We start from the raw sequence: 20,928 nt of genomic DNA, 5'->3' as shown, positions 1-20,928 counted from the left end.
TATATATAGCAGTACTGGAATAAGTTAAAATATGGAAAATACATTACAAGGAAATTTTGACCAGGGGTTACTTGAGGTTGGTGCAACGATTTTTTTAAATAAGCAGTCAAGAGTGAGAGTTGATTTCAGTGAAAAGTAGAGAGCTATAATTTAGCACTGTTGAGTTTCAGGAGATGGCAAGATATCAGAGTGCAAATGTCCATCAGGCAGTTGAAAATATGTAAATTGGGTTCAGAGATATATTTAAAGTAGAGATATAAATTTAGGAGTAATTCACATAATCTTCAAAGCCTCAAGACTGGATGGATTTTTTTTAGGAAATCAATTTGAAGAGTTAAAGCCATGAATACTGGAAAATCTTCACATTTAAGGGTTAAAGGTGAAGCCAGCATTTATTAAGCCACTATGTACATTAGTTTAAATTTGTAAATGCTGGGGTGTCTGGATGGCTCAGTTGGTTAAGTGTCCAACTTCCACTCAGGTCATGATCTCATTGTTTATGAGTTTGAGCCCTGCGTAGGGCTCTGTGCTGACAGCTCAGAGCCTGGAGCCTGCTTCGGATTCTGTCTCTCTCTCTCTCTCTGCCCCTCCACCACTCATGCACACACATATACACACATACTCTGTCTCTGTCAAATATAAATGAACGAAAAAGAATTAAAAATAAATAAATACATTTGTAAATGCTAAGGAAGCCTCAGAAAGAGTGCTGTCAAAGAAGTGTAGAGAATATATGGACAGTGAAGTTTCACTTTGTGAACAGTAAAGTTCACAAAGGAAGGACTAGTTAAAAATATTGATGATGGAAAGAGATGAGTTATTATTAGCATATTATTTATCATAGGTTTAAGAACAATTTATGGTTTTTTTCATTAAGAAGTAATTGGTAATCTTCGAGGGTCAGTGTTTACTAACCCTGAAAAATCATGGAACAATGAAATATCTCTATCTGGGCCAGCTCCTCTCCACTATCCACTGCTTTGCCTCATATTCTTTGAAATGGGAGATCAGTGTCATAATGGGCCAGCTCTAGAAGAGTAATTTTTTATTAATGAAATATAAGCCAAATACAATCAATGGGATAATTATTATTAGAAAATTATCCTTTGTCAAGAAATTGACATTTATTTAGACTGAAGTGCATTTAGGATAGAACAATGACATATCTCTTTCAAAAATCTAGATTAAAAATATTGGATTGGGTTAGTCAGAGGAGTTAGCCAAGTTATTCTTGAAAGGATATACAAGGGGTGCCTGGGTGGCTCAGTAGGTTGAGCATCCAACTTCGGCTCAGGTCATGATCTTGTGGTTTGTGAGTTCAAGTCCTGTGTGGGTCTCTGTGCTGACAGCTCAGAGTCTAGAGCCTGTATCAGATTCTGTGTCTCCCTCTTTCTTCCCCTCCCCTGCTTGCACTGTCTGTCTCTCTCTCAAAAATATATAAACATTTAAAAAAAATAAAAATAAAAAATAAAAGGATACACAGAACATTGTTATCTTTGTATGTCAAACATTGTCATCACCTGTACTTTATTTTCACAACCCTCTTTTGTCAACTTTACTAAATCTAAGTGTTGTATCTTCTACACCAACAGGCCCTTCAATTTGTTTGGTACCAAGTACAGAACTGGAATTGTATGTAGAATGCCATTTTGAGGTGTAATTAACCATTTGAGTGGTTCATGGACTACTTGTCCATGGAAGATATGGAAGAATTGTATGATCTATGAGGCCAGGAGAATATATATTTTAAAAATAAGAACTTCCAAGCTACACATACACATTAAAAATGTAAGAAAAATTTTAAATAGAAAATAAAATGCAATAAGATGTGTGTGTGTGTATTTAGCCTGGGGTTCTTACTGATGTGTTTGAGTCTTTTTCTTTCTCTCCTGTTATTTTTTTTATATTGATTTCAGTGCATTAAAGTCCAAATGTGTATGTGTTTTGAAATCTAGTATCCAATTTCTAATGTTTAAGCAAATCCAACAATAAAAGGGACACATTTAAATCTTCTCTATTTTTTATATTTTGTCTTACAGCTAAATTTGGGCTAATAATAATAGGAAAGGAAAGAGAAAGTAAAATAAAGGAAAAGAGAATAAAGGGAGAAAGTGAGGAGAGGGGGAAGAAAAGAAATGAGAACAAAGTTTTATCCTTCTGCTTTTGAAACAAATTCTTTTATTCTTGGAGAACTAGATATGGTGAGAAGACAAGTTTAGGGCTATAAATGATGAGGTCAAGGTTTTACACCAGTATTGCCTCTCTAGATACATCTGTCTTCTCATAGAATGAGACAAGTCCCATCATTTCTGTTCCTTCATCCCTTCTGAGCATATGGCTAGGAGATCTAATACCATAAATATTCACAGCAAGACAAAACAACTTTTAATTAGTTACTATAAGTTGCTTATTGAATAATAAGGCTACAGAAGTCTTTTTTAACTGAAGTATAGTTGGATCACAGTGTTACATTAGTTTCAGGTGTACAACTAGTGATTCAAAAGTCTATATGTTACACTATGCTCACCACAAGTGTGACTACCATCTGTCACCATACAATGTTATTACAATTACAATACCATTGGCTATATTCTCTATGCTATACCTTTTATTCTCAGGACTTATTCATTCTGTAATTGGGAGCCTGTATCTCCCACTTCCCTTCACTCACTTTGCCCATCCTCCTACTCTCCTCCCTCTGGCAACAATATAGTTTGTTCTCTATATTTATGGGTCTATTTCTGCTTTTGTTTGTTTATTTGTTTTTTTTTTTAGATTCCTCATATAAGTAAAATCATATACTATTTGTCTTTCTCTGGCTGACTTATTTCACTCAGCATTATACTCTCTAGGTCTATCCATGTTGTCACAAATGGCAAGATCTCATCCTTTTAAAATGGCTGAATAATATTCCATTATAGAGACAGAGGTAGAGACAGAGATAGAGATCAAGATAGAGATTGAGATAGAGATAGAGATGATAGAGATAGAGACAGAGATATACCACATCTTCTTTATCCACTCATCTGTCAAGGGACACATGAGTTGTGTCCATATCTTGGCTACTATAAATAATGTCACAAATATAGGGGTGCATATATCTTTTCCAGTTAGGGTTTTCACCTTCTTTTGGTAAATATCCAGTAGCGAAATTACTGGAAAATATGGTATTTCTGTTTTTAGTTTTTGGAGGAACCTCCACACTGTTTTCCACAGGAGCTGCACTGATTTACATTCCCATCAACAACAACACACAAGGGTTCCCTTTTCTCCACATTGTCATCAACACTCGTTATTTTTTATCTTTCCTCCTGTTTTCATATCACAACTATTCTGCCCTATTTTGTGTCTTATTAAAGGATTAAACAGCATTCCATCTGAGATGTGTCCTGCTTTCCCTGATATTACTTGCGCCTCATTTGAAATCATATCATTTTGCTATAGTGTAAGAGTCTCTGAGAGTGTGAGCACATTCAATATCAGAAGAGAGTCTGGAATCTTTATTGATTACTTTTAGAGCCTACTAGAATGCACATATTCTGGAGCAAGTAAATGGAAACAGTCTGGAAATGACGCAGACTAGGGGAATTCATGAGACCAGGAGAGACACTGCAGACATTGCAATTCATAGAGAGACATATATAGAGAGACATGAAGATATCAGTGGAAAAGAGCATTTTAGAGTGGGCTACTTGGGAAAATGCTAGAAAGATTTTTAAAAATGTTTTAAATTCAAATGATTTTTATATATGTCTCTGTTATATAAACTGAAACATTATTTTTAAAAGTCTTTGCCAACCTTCCAAATAACTGCATTACTTTGTCAGTCTCTGTTCACTAGAATAAATCACATTGGGCTGCTTTAAAAGGGAAAAAATTTAGCAAATTTTGTTTTAGCTTGTGAATTCACAGGAGGGACGTAATTCTTAGAGCAAAGCTTCAAAGATTTAATATAAGATAAACAATTCTTTTCATCAAACTTAATATTAAATATAACAGAGCTGCAGGCAGAATAATTCACTTTAACATTAAAATAAAATGAAGCACGACTTCAGTCTGATTACTTTGGCATGTGAAAATACTAAAGGCTCAGAAACTAAATAACAATTAGTTAAAACTTGAAATAAGCAAAGAAAATATGTTGAGAATTTATAGATAGATTTTCCTGTCATTTATATTATAGTGTTATCTCTGTCCTCAGATAAGCAGAAGAAATAAAAGAGTCATTTAAAAGTAGCTCTGAAAAATGCAAGGCATGAGAACTTTGTTTTGATGGTTTTTGGTAGGTGAACAAGATCGTAATTCTTAGTTGTTTATATCAGAAATAATTTGACATTCTTTTATTTAACAAAGTATTCATTGAGCATCTACTATGTACTTGACACTGTTTTAGCCCTTGGAGTAATAGCAGTGATATAGGGCCGTGGAGACAAAAAGTTAGAAAAGGAAGTTTGGAAGTGGCAACAGGTAGTGGTTTTGCAGCTTTACATATGGGAGTCAGAGAGGACCTCACTGAAAAGGTGGCAGTAAGACTTAGTCCTTCAGGATATGTGAGACTGAGCCATGAACCTGGGAAAAAACATTCCAGATGACATGAATAACAGGTACAAATGTCCTGGGGCAGAAACATGCTTATCATATTTAAGGAACAGGAAGGAAGACACTGAGGCTGGAGTGGAGTGATTGAGGGAGTCTGTCGAGATGAGGTTGGAGAGATCAAGGAGGCCAGATCAGTAGTAGGGCTTCATAGATCATTAATAAGTACTATGCCTTTCATTATAAGTGATATGAGTGAGACCTTACCCTCAGAAGGATATGAGAGAAGAATGACAAGATCTGACTTTTATTATCAAAGGAATATTCTGGCTCCTAGGTTAGGAAAAGATTAGGAAGAAATACAAGTAGAAGCAGGGAGACCCATTAAGAGACTACAGCAGTGGGGTGCCTGGGTGGCTTAGTTGGTTAAGTGTCCTACTTCAGCCTAGGTCATGATCTCACCATTCCCAAGTTTGAGCCCTGCATCAGGCTCTGTGCCAACAGCTCAGAGCCTGGAGACTGTTGCAGATTCTGGGTCTCCCTCTCTCTCTCTGCCCCTCCCCCACTTGAACTCTGTCTCTTGCTCTCAAAAATAAATAAACATTAAAAAAGTTAAAAAGAGAGACTACAGCAGTGATTTAGGTGGGAGATGATGGTGGCTTGAACCATTTATGGTAGCAGTGAAGGGCAAAGGAGTGCAATTCTGGATTTGTTTTGAAAGCAGAGCTGACAGAATTTGTAGATAAATTGGTTGTAGTTTGTGAGAAATGTCAAAATGACACCAGGGACTTGGAGTAAATAGTAGGATAAAGTTTCTATTTCCTGTTATGGGAAAGTTTGCAAAAGGAGCAATAATCAGGAGGCAATAAGCAGAAGTTTGATTTGGTGTATCTTAAGTTTGCAATGCCTATTCAATTTCTACTAGAGTTGTTGAGCAGTTAGTTATACATAAGCCTCTGGATTTCAGGGACAGTTCCAAGATGAGTTATAAATATGGAAGAGAAAGACATGTAAATGATATTTAACATCACAGGGCTGGAAGTAGAAAAGAGAAGAGGTGTAGGAATGAATTTCAGGGCAATGCAAAGGGATCGGGGAGAAGAGACGAACCAGCAGGTAGACTGAGAAGTCAGATTGCAAGAAGTATTATTTCATTATTAATAAGAGGACATTGGCATAGGCTCTAGGGGCCCTAGATGGCTTTTTACTCCTTATAGGATGCACCTGGTTATTTGCCACGTACCTATCACTTGACCTAAATCTTTAATTCTAGCTCTTGCTTACTTTCTCCCCTCCCTTCATGCCTGCATCACATTCGTTTTGAATATTCTTATTGTTAGTGTAACTTCATCTCACTATAAAATGCATTTTTGAAAACTGTCAAAAGTAATTTGGATATTTATCTGGTGAATAAAATGGGTGACCAAATTGGTTAATACTGCTTTTGATCAAATATTAGGCATGACTATTGAGTAATATCACCAAGTTTACTGTGTGGTTTATAGGCCAGATCTAAAAGCAATGTCAATAGACGTGTTCTAAAACGTTTTGATCAATGACATTATTGGAATAAATATATAATTTCCAGGAGGACTATTTTCAGTTAACAGTCATATAGCATATACATATGTAAGTGCTGTTAACTTGATTAACACCATTTCTTAACATTCTCTTACTTTATCACATATATTTATATAGATGCTTAAAGTCTATGAACATGCATATAGCCATAAACGTGCCTAATTGAATCTTCATTTCCCAGACTAAGAATTTCTTAAACAACTCCTATTCTCATTTAAGATGATTATCTGATCAAAAGCAATTGAAAATAATTATTTTAATGACTAAAGTTCTACAGAAACACATCTAATAATATTTGCCCAGCTATTACAAAAATTGCTGATTACAAAACCACAGACTTACAAATAAGCATCCTTGGATAGCTGGCTAATTCTAAGTTTGTAAAGGATGTATCCCCTGCAAATTATGCCAACTATTTGTTCACTGAACAGACATTTGTTAAATTCTAGTATGTTCCAGATCACATCACAATGAAGAGTTTGCTCTTTTAAGTCTTTCCAAGCACATCCTGAGAGATTTATATGCATAAGGGATAGAGCCAAAATAGGGCTACTGACTTTCTCTATAGTCTCCTAGGGAGTTTTACCATATGAAGGACCTGCTTTGAGTAGACTAGAGGAAGACTGGAGAAGTGGCAAGGCTTAGAGTTACCTCCTTCTGGTTACTGCACCCAGACTCAGACCATGAATCAATTACACTGTGACGCAGAATGCTCCCTCCCTTACTCAATGTCAATGGTCCAATTGCTATTCATACCTCTGACTTGACCCATCTTCAGAGAGGAATAGGGTATAATGGAATAGCTTGCAGTTGTTTTTAGAGGCTAACTACCATTGTTGTCCTATGTTCTGGTATATAAAGATGGGTTTCCTGTCCTCAAAATAATATTATGTTTTGAGGGGAAAGATATATCTCTGAGTAATTACATCAGAACATAATAACTGTTTGGGGGGTATGAACTCAATGTACTCAATGGGCATCTGGGGAGAAAGCCTTAGAGTTGCTGGCTTCACAGAGAAAGTGTTGGCATTATTCAAAGAGATGAGTTAATCTTCCACTAAGCTCAGCAAGATGAGATAGATGTAAATTCTTGGGACCTAGCTTTTTTCCCTTTGGACCTTAATGCTCTAGCTATTCCTGTATTTTCAAACCTTTTTCGCGAGATTTGACCTAACACTTCATTGTGAGTAAAGTCTAATTTTCATTCTAGGACTTGGCCTGTGAAATATTTTATAGTCTTTACCCTAGGGATTGCAATCATACAGAGGCAGAACATTGTAATTGGCCTACTGTTCCTCACTTAAACTTGGTGGCTGGCCCCATTCCTCTTACTAATGTTGACATTAATTGCCTGAGGGAGGCAAGTGATTTTTAAATGTAGGTTTACATGTTTCTCATTAGAAATAATAAACTTACAATGTTTTTCATGTGTTTCACTAGTATGGTCAGCTTCGCATCCTCATGTGATATCACTAACTGCACCTTAGGCGTCTTGTCAGGAAACTTCTCACCTGATAAAGCAATAGAATTTCAGTGGGTTAAGTTGGAAGCGGTTCATCACAGGATAAATTAGACATTTAAAGAGTAAAATAGGACCAATGAATAATGTGCAAAAGAAACATTTTTCAGATCATGTAGAAAACATAATACTCTTTCGGAAACTGAGTTGGTTGAAGATGGGATTTTTGTCTAATCATCCTGAACCCTCTCTTTCTCCTTATATTTTGTATTTTTGATTGATTTTGTGTTTGTTTTGATTATTTTCGCAATTATTTAAATTTGCAAACTTAGTGCCATTTTTGGCTCCAAATTTCTCAATGTTCAGCACAATAAGGGTAAGTATTAGAGAGCATGAAAGTGTTGACTTTAAAAGTCAGTAAGCCTGGGGTTCAGGTCCCAGGACTATACTTAAGACTGTGTTATAATAACTAAGTTAATTAACTTCCTTAAAGTGGAGATAATAGTTACCTACTTCAGAATAGTTGAGATGATTAGCTGAGAAATTCAAAAGTTTTCACAATGTAATCTCTCAATAAATGTTTGCAATTAATAATAGTCTTCTCCACATATTTGCATTCATTTCTTCTTGTCTAGTTCCATAGCTCCTAGTTCAGACTTATACGAATATCTTGTCTGAACTACTAGAACATTCTCTTCCCCTCTCCTAGAACTCAAATCTATTTGGACACAATCACCAGTGTAATTTTCCTATGGCAACTTCTATAAAATTACTGTTTTTTGTTGTTGCTTATTTATTTTTGAGAGACAGAGAGTGGGGGAGGGGGCAAAGAGAGAGGGGACAGAGGATCCGAAGGCACTCCTGTGTTAACAGCAGCAGGCCAGTGCGGTGCTTGAACTCATGAACTAGAGATCACGACCTGAGCCAAAGTTGCATGCTCAACCAACTGAGCCACCCACGTGCCCCTATAAAATTACTCTTTTAATCAAAGTACTCTTCATAGATTGCCAGTTCCTGTGAAAAAAAATCTGAATTTCTCAGACTTATATTTTTGCTTCCTATTGTATTGAATATTTCTGTTTTTTTTTTCATTTCCCACTGTCTTTATTCCATACTGTAGTCTGTATGTTCAGTTCTACAAACATGCTCTGCTCTATTATTCTCTTTATATGAAATGACCTCTTCTACCATTTTTGGCTATTGAACTTTTATCTTTCTACAAGGACTAATTAAAATGCAAAATAGTTTCTGTGGTCATCTCTCTCTGACCTCCCCTAACACAGCCCTTATCACTTACTATTTGTATCGTAATTATTATCTTACATGCCTCAATTTGTTTCGTGGACTATAATCTCCCCCAAGGGTGACTTTTTTTCCTATGTCCTCAAGAGATGTATAAATCAGTGTTGCTCCATAATGTCACACTAAACTTTTATTTAATAACAAAAGTAGTCTTATTTTTTTTTCGAGTTATATCATTCCATCAATAAAATGAAGGCTCTCATTTTTTAATTAAAAATTTCTGGTTTATAGCCCAAAGATTAAGCATAATTTTCAGTGTCTCTGATATTTCCATTGCTAATCTTTGGTTGTATATTCTCTGAGGGAAGTTAGAGAGAAGTTTACTAATAACAAGAAATTTGGCAGCATTCTGCTGTGGGCTCATTGTGGTCCACATTGTTTTCTGAGAGCCAGTTTCAGCTCCGTAATCCTCTCTAACCTTTGAGAATTAAACTTGACTGGTATGTCTCCTTTTCCAAAGATTTTTACATGTTTATGAGAGTAGTTTACACATTGTACGTTGGTAATTTTTTTTAAGTTTGTTTATTGATTTTGAGAGAGAGAGGGAGAGAGAGAGTCCCAAACAGGCTCTGTGCTGTCAGTGCAGAGCCCTACAGAGGGCTTGATCTCACAAACTGTGGGATCATGACCTGAGCCAAAATCAAGAGTCTTACGCTTAGCCAATGGAGCCACTCAGGTGCCCCTGTATGTAGATAATATTAATTAATTTTATCATCAATGTGCATTATTGATATTGAAATAATTAAAATTGACATTGTTTCTTACAATTGAAATGGTAATTACATAACAATAATTCAAAATTTCCTTAAAATATCTTGATTACAATGACTGAGAGACATTATGAGTTAGAGGTACTATGGGATAATTCTGATTGTAGTACTGAGGTAAATGGAATTCATAATAAAAAAATTTAATTGGATTTTTGGTATGAGCATGTTAAAAATGATGACTTTTTGATGTACAATGGACATTATTTTTGCATTAAAGTGTGAAAAGATTACTAGCTAGAAACTCAATGCATTTAATCAGAGGACTTTTAGGTTGAAGGTAAGAAATTAGCAAAAATTTATGATTGAGTGTCTAAATAGTAACCATATAACTGTTATTTGAACTGACTGAAGGTGATATTCCACTCTGAAACTCTTGTGCCAGATCAGTAACCAGATCTGTCAATACCTGGCAGAATTCAGAACTCAGTGAAAATTCAGGCCACCAGGAAGTTTTAGTAGTCAGTGTAGTAATAGTAGAGGTACTTAATATTTCTAGAACTCTTACTGTATGCCAAACATTGGCTGAGAGCTTTATGTACATGAACTCACTCATCCTCATAGCAATTCTATAAAATTTGTGTTACCTCCGTTTTACACATGTGGGAACAAAAGCATTTGGTCAGAAGTCATGCAGACAATAAACCATGCAGGGTCAAATGATCTCTAAAGACTATGTTCTTAAACATTGTGCTGTAAAGGGGCAAACATGGGGGCAATAATCTAAGGGAAAGAAATGAAGAACCCAGAGAGGGAGAATTTTGGGAATAGTTCCATATGGACAAGAAGATGCTGGAATATTTTGACTTTCTGCTTCAAGTTAGTCTGGAGAATCTGATTATACTTAATTTAATCATTTATAATAACCCTAAGAACTAATGGGACACCTGGGTAGCTCAGTCAGGTGTCTTACTCTTGACTCAGGTCATGATTTTGGCTCAGGCCATGATCTCATGGTTGGTGAATTTGAGCCCTGCCTCAGACTCTGTGCCGTGCTGACAGCTTGTCCTTACTCCCTCATGTGCGTGCACTCTTTCTATCTCTTTCTGTTTGATCCTAAGAATGATTGTGTTGAAATGTTTGAATGTAAGACACTACAGCAGATAATACAGCACTCATTATGCATCCTGTGTCCATTAATGTTAAGAAATAGCATTTCAAAATCTAACATTTTCAGATGATAATATATTCATAATTAAAAAAATAAAAATTTACTTTAAAAGTATACAGCAAAACATCTTCCCCCATTCCTAACACCTATCCACCTAGTTCCTTCACCATTATTTCATTAGTCTCCCATATGTCCCTCCAGAGGGACATTTCTCCTTCCACAATTTCTCCACATAAGCAAATACGAATAAGTATTTTTATCCACTCCCCCCCTTTTCCACAAAAGGAATAGCATATTTACTATTCTGCACAAAGATCTTGGAGACATTTTTATAATAACACAGAGTTTATTTATTTTTTAAAATATAGTTTCATACAAGGTGAAATACCATAATTTATTTAACCAGTTCCCTATCGATGGGCATGAGGGCAGTTTCCAATGTTTTCCAGCTGTTACAAACCATGCTGCAATAAATAGCTTTGTATGCATGTCATGTTGTACCTATGCACAAATATTATAGGATAAATTTCCAACAGAATTGATGGTCAAGGGTATTAGCCATTTGTAATTTTGATAAATGTTGCTAAATCACCTTCCATGGAGGTTGTAGCAATTTGCATTACCACTAGCAGTGTCTAAGAGTGCCTGCTGATTTGTAACCAAGCTTATTAATTAAATTTTTGAATTTTTGCCAAATCTGATGAGTTAAAAATGGTATCAGTGTAATTTTAATTTGCATTTTTATTATGAGTGAGTTTGAGGACCCTTTCTTTTGCTTAAGAGCCTTTGTATTTTGAGGTGCATACATCTTTTCATATTCTTTCCACAATTTTTTATTTGGTTATTGTCTTTTTCTTACCAATTTTTAGATGGTTATACATTTGACAACCAACTCTGTGATAAATTGCAAATATTTCACCCATTTTGTCATTTATCTTTGAATTTTTTAAAAGTTTGCTATAGTTTTTCTATATCATGCAAAATTGTTATGGCTCCTGGATTTGTAGTGTTACCTATACCAGCTCATCCTCAGATTATAAAAGATTCTTCTATGTTTTCTTTGTTATATATATGGTTTTGTTATTTACATTTAAAATCTTTCATCCATTTGGTCTTTAACCTGGCATATGGTCTGAAATATGCTATCTCATCACCATTTATTGAATTTTCCCTTAGTGGTTTGACCACATATTAAATTCCTGGATGTATTTGACCCTATTTATGTACAATCTGTTATGTTCTATTTATTCATTCTTTTTGGGCCAACACTACACTGTTTTAATTATCAAGGCTTTGTAATGTGTTTTATAGGGCTAGTATTACCTCTCTGCTTGTGTTCAATTTTCCTGGTCTTTATATATTTTTGTTTATGAACTGTAGAATTAACATCTAATTAAAAATAAATCTATTGATATTTAAAAAATTATATTCAGAATTATATCAGAAATATCTGACATAAGATTCATGATGTAGAATCTTCCTATACAAGAGAGCATGCTATTGGGTCTTTCCATTTGCTCAAGGCATCTTTGAAATCCCTCATTAATGCTTTAAAGTATTTTTCATTTGCTCTTGCATATTTCCTGTTCAATTTATTCCTAAGTTTTTTTTTTTTTTTGGCTGCTATTATAAATGGGATCTATCTTTCTTTCTTTTCTTCTTCTCCTTCCTCCCCTTCTTCTTCTTCTTCTTCTTCTTCTTCTTCTTCTTCTTCTTCTTCTTCGCTGCCTCCTCCTCCTTCTTCTTCTCCTTCTTTTTAAGTTTATGTATTTATTTTGAGAGAGAGAGTGCAAGTGGAGGAGGGGCAGATAAAGGGAGAGAAGGAATCCCAAGCAGACTCTGTGCTGTTAGCGCAGATCCAGATGCATGGCTCCATCTCATGAAGTGTGAGATCATGACCTAAGCTGAAATCAACAGTTGGATGTTTAACCAACTGAGCCACCCAGGTACCCCTGGGATTTATCTTCCATGTTTATTTTATCTTTATCTATACATCAATTTGGTACCTGATACCTTTATTGAATTTTCATCATTTGTGCTAGATTCTTAGTTGATTCTTATTTTTTTAGGTATGTAATCATGTTACTGGCAGACATTGTTTGTTTTGTCTTCTCTTTGCCAAACTTTGTTTCTAAGATTTTTTTTCAATTTCATACAATCATTTCACAAATATTTATGGATATCTTATGGACAAGGCACTGTTCTAGACCCTTGGAACAGGTTAGACAAAATTCCTCTCTTGGCATTTCTATAGTAGCCAGGGATATATAAAAAGCAAAACCACACAATAAACAAGTAAAGTTTATTATAAGCTGAATATGATAAATGATAGGAAAAAAAACACCCAGAACATGATGAAGGCACTGAGGACTAACAGAATAAGAGTCAGTTTGCAATTTTAGATAGGATGATCAGTGTACTTCTCATTGAGAAGGTAAATTAAAAAGTTATTTTTTAATTTATTATTTTTGAGAGAGAGAAAATGCATGCCTTAGTGGGGAAGAGGTGGGGGGGGGGTGGTGCAGATACAGGATCTGAAGTGGGGCTAGAACTCTTGAACCATGAGATCATGACCTGGGTGAAGCCGGACTCCGCTTAACTGACTGAGCTACCCAGGTGCCCAGAGAAGGTTAATTTTTAGCAAAGACCTAAAAGAGGTGAAACAGTAAGTTACCTGTTGGTAACCATGATGATCATGGGCATAGTGTCTTATTTTATAGTTTAGTGGAAATGCTTTTCCACTGTTTCCTTGTCATGCCTGATGTGGGCTTTGGATAGCCAAGATAGATACATTTTCTCATGTTAAAGCATTACCCATTTATTTTTATTTGAGTGCTTTGTCAAGAAAGTTTACTGAAATTTATCAAGTGCCTTTTCAGGGTCTATAGAGACAACCATATGATTTTTCTCTTTAAGTCTTTTAAGATGATAACATGTACACTGTATATTACCAATATTGAACCATTTTTGCATTTCTGGTCCTGGTGAATTTCATTCCTTTAGTGTGATGATGGATTATTTTAGCAAATATTTTAGAATTTTCCATTGATACTCAGAAGTGAGATTAGGCTGTGATTCCTTTTTTGCTGTTCTTGTATTCCTTGAAGCTACCAGCATAAATACTTTATATGCTTCATAAGAATAATATGGAAAAATTTCCTTATTTTTCTCTGCTCTGCAATTGTTTAACAGTGGAATCACCTACTTTTTAAAGGTTTTATAGAATTCCTGTGGAAATCATCTGAACTTGGTAGTGTTCTAAAGTTTGCTTTTTGAAGCTTGTTCTTTTCTCTCAAACTTGATCTTTTCTAGAGCAAGGAAATTGTGTTTTCCTAGAACACTATCTATTTCAGACAGATTTGCAAATTTAGTTTTGTAGACTTGAGCAAAGTAGTCTCCTACTATTCTTCAGTTTCATCTTTTTCTATGGTTACTTCTTGATTCTCCTTTTGTATTTTACATATTTGCATTTGCCCCATTCGTTTTAATGTTTATTTGTTTTGGGGAGAGACAGAGACAGAGAGTGAGTGGGGGGGGGGGGGCAGAAAGAGAGAGGGAGATACATAATCTGAAGCAGGCTCCAGGCTGTCAGCACAGAGCCTGACGCGGGGCTCGAACACACTAACGGAACTGTGAGATCATGACCTGAGGTGAAGTCGGATGCTTAATGGACTGAGCCAACCGGGCATCCCTGCCCCCAGTCTTTTGATTATATTAGCCATTGGCTTTTTTATTTTATTGTTTACTTTTAAACTTCCAGATTTATTTATTCTGTTTTCTGTGTTCTAACTCATTAATCTCTACTTGACTCTTCATCCATTTATTTTTCTTTTTTGTATTCCTTTGTTTTGTTTTGTGGTCTTATTCCAATTGTCCCAGTTATTGAGCATTGCTTTATCTTTCTCCCATGTTTGTGAGATGTACTGTTATTCTTTAGAAATTTTGCCATTTTGTGCTTTAAGTCCTTTTGGCCCAAGAGTTAAGAGAGGTTTGTTTTCATAAATATCTAAACTTAAGTATCTTTTAGCTTTCTGAATTTTTAAAATTAATTTCTCACTTTACTTTCTCATGATTAAAAAATATGTCTGTACTATTTCTACTTTTTAGGATTTATTGAAATTTTTCTTGTGGCCTAATATATAATCTATTTTCATGATTTTCAGGATAAAGAGTTTTTATATAAATTACCAATTTTCTTTATTAATTTTATTTAGTGTTCTTTGTTCTACTTATTTAAACATTTTTAAATGTTTTTATTTATTTTTGAGAAAGAGAGAGAGAGAGAGAGAGAGAGAGAGAGACAATGCAAGTTGGGGAGGGCAGACACACAGGGAGACAGAATCTGAAGCAGGCTCCAGCCTGTGAACTGAGAGATCATTACCTGAGCCAAAGTCGGACGCTTAACTGACTGAGTCACCCAGGCGCCCCTGTATCTACTTACTTTTTTCACTCAGTCTTTCATAAATCAAGAGAAGTTAATTAGAATATCCTATTACCAGTCTGTGTATTTTTCCTTGAATGTTCCATAATTTCTGCTTTATATGTGTTGCTGTCATATAGTTGATATGTAGTCATAACCACTCATATCGTTATTGAGAATTGTACTTATGATAGTTTAAAGTTGTATTCTTGTTTAATTTAATGCTTCTTGTCTTAAATGCCACCTTTTCTTTATTAACATCATGGCTTCTGGTCTCCATGTCCTAATGTACCTGTGCTTGGAGTTTAATTTTTAATTTTTAAAAATCATTTTCTCTTAGGTGTGTTTTTACATAAAGTATAGAGTTATGATTTATACTTTTACTCCAACTGGAAATTTTTTTCTTATAGATGAGTTTAAGCCCATTTCTACTTATTGATACAATAGATTCATTTTCTGTTATTGTTTTATGTTATTAAAGAAATATAACATTTTTGTTTTTATAATTTTTAAAGAAAATCTTTGGCTATATAATTTGTTTTTATTTTTATGTACTTGTAATACTTAGAAAACTTTTACTTTTGTTATAGTGGTTACTTTTATTTAGTATTCTTAGACTTTTATATTTTTGACAATATTTGTTTCCTAATAGAGACAGAGATAAAATTAATGTGTATAAAATTTTGCACTTGACTTTCATCTACCACCTAATTATATTCAATGTTATAATCTTTCTTAGTGTTTCCCTAACACTAATATTACATATGCTACAATTATTTTTATCACATGATTTGTTAGGTTTTAGCGATATCTTTTGATACTCAGCTTTTAGAAATAAAATAATTAGAAAAAGTCTTCTAACTCTCATCTTCTTTTATCTTTTCTTGCCTGCATTAGCCACAAATAAAAGTCTAAAATAATTTTCTAATTGGAAACATGGTATTTTATGATATAATATAGCAAATGCGTAAAATTTAAAGATTTCAACTTTCAAAAACAACCTAATATAAATATTTATTTCTAAGTAGCCCCAGCCCTCCCTTTCTTGTCCTTCCATCTCATTAAAAGTTACATTGAAAACCTGGGTAACATACTTCAATGTATAGATAATTGACTGAGTTCTGCTAGAGTAAGTAGCTATAACATTAACCAGAGAGACCCTGCCATGGAGACAGTGGCTTCAAGTTCCCTTTTAAATTAATAGCATCTCCAACTGGAGGTTGGTAATGTGAGGTAATGATTGAAAACTCCTGTTTGCAACCATTTGTTATTATCAATGGCATATAAACATGTTTATTAATTCATCCTCTTAACTCTGACAACTGTTATCTTTGATCATGTTCTACTCCATTACCTATGTTATTGTCACTATACCTTGACAATAAAATCTATCTTCTTCATGTCAGTGTTGTGTACTGGTAGAGGATGGATAGATTTATATTTTTGTGGAGGTACTATTTTGCATGGAACCTCTATTAATTTGGGGGAGTATAGAGGATCATGCTATTAGAGAGTTAAAGAGTATACAAGATAAAATGCAGCAACTTTCTGGGTAGTGCTTTGGGTGAGTCTGGTTGAGTCCATATTTAATGTGGTAATTTGTAGAAGATTTCTTTTCTAGGTGCTACTTCAAGAGAATTCTAGTGGTTGGGAAGCGGTGAAGTTCTTGTGCCTGGGCACTGCCATGGGAAGTGGGAAGTGTGGGAGAAGTGGCATGATTTGGGATTTTAGTTTTCTTCTCTTTGTCCCTTTAATAAAAATGACAAGCTACCTTGGTAGAGAATATAAATGTGTCATACATTGTTCTTTCTGTCATCAATCATTTATTCAGTAATTATTTATGGAGAGTGAATCTATAGTAGACCAGACACTGTGCTAAGCCCTGGGGTTACATTGTGAGCAATATAGACATGGATCATGTCTTCATGAATTTCTAGTCTACAAAGAAGCACACAAAGCCATAATCACCACTGCAATAATTTTGAAAAAAAAAAAAAAGCATTTTAGGAGTAAAGAGCAAAGACAATTGAGATGAGATATGAAGGATGCAAAAAAAAAAAAAAAAAAATGGTGGAGAAGGTAGAATGGGAGTCAAGTGGTCCAGGCAGAGAAAGATCCATCTGTTACGTGCTGGTGTGCTTGTCTTAGTTGAGGAACTGGAAAAAGAATCAAGATAGGGAAGGGTCTGATATTAGGGCTGGAAAAGGAAACTGGAGGATGCCAGATTCTGCTGGGATGCCATCATGAGAATTTTGGTCTTTACCCTAAGGGCAGGGGCAACTATATAATTTGTGAGGCTCAGTGATAATGAAAATGCAAAGCGAAAATGCAGGGTCCCTTTTACAAAAATTATTAAGAATTTTGAAATAGTGACAGAGTATTAAACCAAGTGCAGGACCTTTCTAAGCACTGTGTCTAGTGTGACTGCACAAGTCACAAACCCATGAACTTGGCCCTGCCTAAGAGCAACGGGAAGCCAAGGAAAAGTGTGAAGTAGAGAAGAGTATTGATTGGATTGGCACTTTAAAAGACAAATTCTTGGGGCGCCTGGGTGGCTCAGTTGGTTAAGCATGGGACTTTTGATTTTGGTTCAGGTCATGACCTCATGGTTTGTTGAGTTTGAGCTCTGTGTCCAGCCCTGTACTGACAGTGTGGAGCCTACTTGGGATTCTCTCTCTCTCTCTCTCTCTCTCTCTCTCTCTTTGCCCCTCTCCTGTGCTCTCTCTCTCTCTCTCTCAAAATAAATAAACATTTTACAAAAAGACAAATTCTGGGGCGCCTGGGTGGCTCAGTCGGTTAAGCGTCCGACTTCAGCTCAGGTCATGATCTCACGCTCTGTGAGTTCCAGCCCCGCATCGGGCTCTGTGCTGATAGCTCAGAGCCTGGAGCCTGCTTCAGATTCTGTGTCTCCCTCTCTCTCTGGCCCTCCCCAGTTCATGCTCTGTCTCTTTCTGTCTCAAAAATAAATAAACGTTAAAAAAAAAAAGACAAATTCCTTTTTTATTTTTATTGAAAAAAATTTTTTAATGTTTATTTATTTTTGAGAGAGGGAGACAGAGCATGAGTGGGGGACAGGAGAGAGAGAGACACAGAATCCAAAGTAGGCTCCAGGCTCTGAGCTGTTAGCACAGAGCCTGATGCAGGGCTTGAACCCATGAGCTGTGAGATCATGACCTGAGCCCAAGTCAGATGCTTAACCAACTGGGCCACCTAGCCACCCTTGTGTTTTGTTGTTTTGAAACAATAGGCTGTATTTCATATGCAGTCAAATATTGAGAATCAAATCTTTTGTCTATCACCACTCTGCCAAAACAAGTCTTGAGTATTGTATGATGTAGTAAGAAATTAGCAATGAGAAAAAAATCAAACCACCATTTTATTTTTTATAATAATCCTAATTTTTCGTGTGCTTATGTATTTCAAACATCCTATAGAGAAATAATACCTCAGCAAAACTACAAATTTGATAGTGATCCACAGTTTAATTTTTTGATACATAGAGAAACAATTTCTCTTAAGGACTTTTATGACAGAATAGAGATCAAGCTATTACTCTTTAAAAAGTCTGACAACTATAGAAATCAGCAACCTTATGCTTTTTTTTAAATCTCGTTAGTTCAAGTTTATAAATACTAATGGTAAAAGTTATCCCCAGCTAACAATATTTTTGAAAAGAAGATAATTGTTAGATATTTGTGTATCATGACAAGAAAAAAAGGAAATATTTTTTGGGGGGGACGTCATTCTTTAGATACATGTGATTAATTATAAGAAATTACCTTATATTTACTTAAAAATATTTATGGTTTGTTCTATTAACTATATTTACTTAATAATGTTTATGGTTTGTCTATATAAGCAAAGTGTCAGAGAGTGATGTCAAATTTGGAGATTGTGAGAACAGAGCAATGCATAGTGGGGAAGTGAGGCCTCAGTTTAAAGTTGCTTCAGTCTAACAGAAGAAGTAGGCTGACACACACATAAATATACAACTTAATAAGCAATTACACTATTCAGCTTGATCTGGTTGTATAGACCTCTGCACTTAAGTGTAAGTAACTACAATGTTAGATACGAGCAGAGGTGAGAAGCCGATGGGTCTAATCTTAAAGGCAAAGAATCACAAGGAGGATACGGATAAAATAAAAACAGAGAGCTGTGAAGGAAAGGAGGGTGAGGCCTAGCAAATTATGGGCTTGCAAATCTTTGTGAGATAAAAACCAGTATCAGTATTTGATAGCTACTGGCAATGGAATTATACTATGGACACTTAAAATTAATGGGACATTCAAAGAGAGTTCCTGCCAGTCTGGGAGAAATGCTAGAAAAGTTCATTAGGATTAACACACATTTGGCGGAAAATAGGGTAGATAATTGTGCTGGGATAGTTTGGGATCCAGGTAATAAAAGAAGACTTTGTGAGGTAATTACTGAGCTTTAAAGGATAAGAGTGAAATGGCTAGATAATTCATAATCATTGTTATTGCCTAATATTTACTTCTGTTGCTTCCTAAGATGTTGAGTAACCTGGAAAACTTACCTGCAGGGGAAAACAAGAACTCTGTCTCTGACATGCAATTCCACCTCGAAGCACAATTAATTGAAATGAGTTAATAGCGTGACATCATGTAGTTATCATAAATGGACAAACACAACTCGGTTTAATTTAACTTGAACATATTTTAAGGGGTTAAAAAGCTTTGGAAATGGAAAAGACCCTTAAAGCTTATTCTTTAAAAAGATTTTAATTTGAAAGTTGAAAAAAATACGTAGTTGTGATTTTTATGCACAATTATATTGAGACTCAAAAATTGTACATAGTAATAATGATAAAATTACTTGCCTAGGTCCACAAATGATGGTTCTTCAATTGTTTGTTGCACAGGCTCAGAGAGGAAAAAACTAAGCACGCAATCACTCTGAAAAAAAAAAGAAAATATAATATTTCTTCATATGTTACTTATTTATTGCTCCCATTCACTAGTAGAGGATAGACCCCTAATTTAATATGACTGGTGTTCTTATAAAAAAGGGAAGTTTAGACACAGGTATTTATGTAGGAAAGACAATGTGAGGAGACATAGGCAGAAGATAGCCTTTTATAAGTCAAGAAGAGAGGCCTGGAATAGATTCTTCCCTCACAGCCATCAGAAGGAAACAACCTTGTTGACACCTTGACTTTAGACTTTCATATTCCAAAAACAAGAGACAACATATTTCTGTTCTTTAAATCATCCAGCTTGTGGTACTTTGTAATAGCAGCCCTAGGTAAGCAAGACAGCACCCAATGCTGATCCCTTCATCTATGTCCTAGATTCTATTTCTTCCTCCTTAGGAACCTTGTGGAATATCTCAATCTATACATTAGTAACTTTACCTTCTTCCTTTCTTTCTCATCAGCATAAAGTAGTCTCTCCATTTTAACAACTAGCAAACAGAAGAGTCAAACCACACAAAGTATACTCACACGTAAATAATACCCTGTCACTAATGCCCCTTTCGAATCCTGTTATTTCTGCCCCCTCCCTTCCTTGACACAAACCTATGGGAAGAGCTACCAACATTCATACTGGTTTCACTTCTTCAATTTCTACTCTATGGTCTACAGCACTCAGGATTCCCCCCACTAATCATTCTCCAAAAATGCTTATAACATCATCTCTAATAACTTTTTCTTTTTTCATGTCTCCCGCCCACCCCACCCCACCAAATCTGATGGGGATTTTCTTGGCTATTATATAGCTACTCTATT

At 35.2% G+C, this 20,928-nt stretch overlaps 1 protein-coding gene across 5 annotated transcripts in view; it reads right to left on the bottom strand.

Annotated features, from left to right (window-relative positions):
• Window positions 1-20,928, bottom strand: part of PIK3C2G (phosphatidylinositol-4-phosphate 3-kinase catalytic subunit type 2 gamma) — a 347,337-nt gene that overhangs the window by 21,019 nt on the left and 305,390 nt on the right. For all 5 annotated transcript variants that reach the window (XM_042945913.1, XM_042945912.1, XM_042945916.1 and 2 more), the window contains 2 exons: window positions 20,020-20,095; window positions 7,534-7,628 (listed from right to left, as the gene is read on the bottom strand). In XM_042945913.1, the coding sequence (XP_042801847.1) occupies window positions 7,534-7,628; window positions 20,020-20,095 (171 nt within the window). The remainder of the gene's footprint in view (window positions 1-7,533; window positions 7,629-20,019; window positions 20,096-20,928) is intronic.

This window comes from Panthera leo, chromosome B4 (genome assembly GCF_018350215.1).
Source record: "Panthera leo isolate Ple1 chromosome B4, P.leo_Ple1_pat1.1, whole genome shotgun sequence".
Lineage (NCBI taxonomy): Eukaryota > Metazoa > Chordata > Mammalia > Carnivora > Felidae > Panthera > Panthera leo.
The sequence above is the reverse complement of the archived record's forward strand: the minus strand, read 5'-3'. Positions and strand labels throughout refer to the sequence as shown.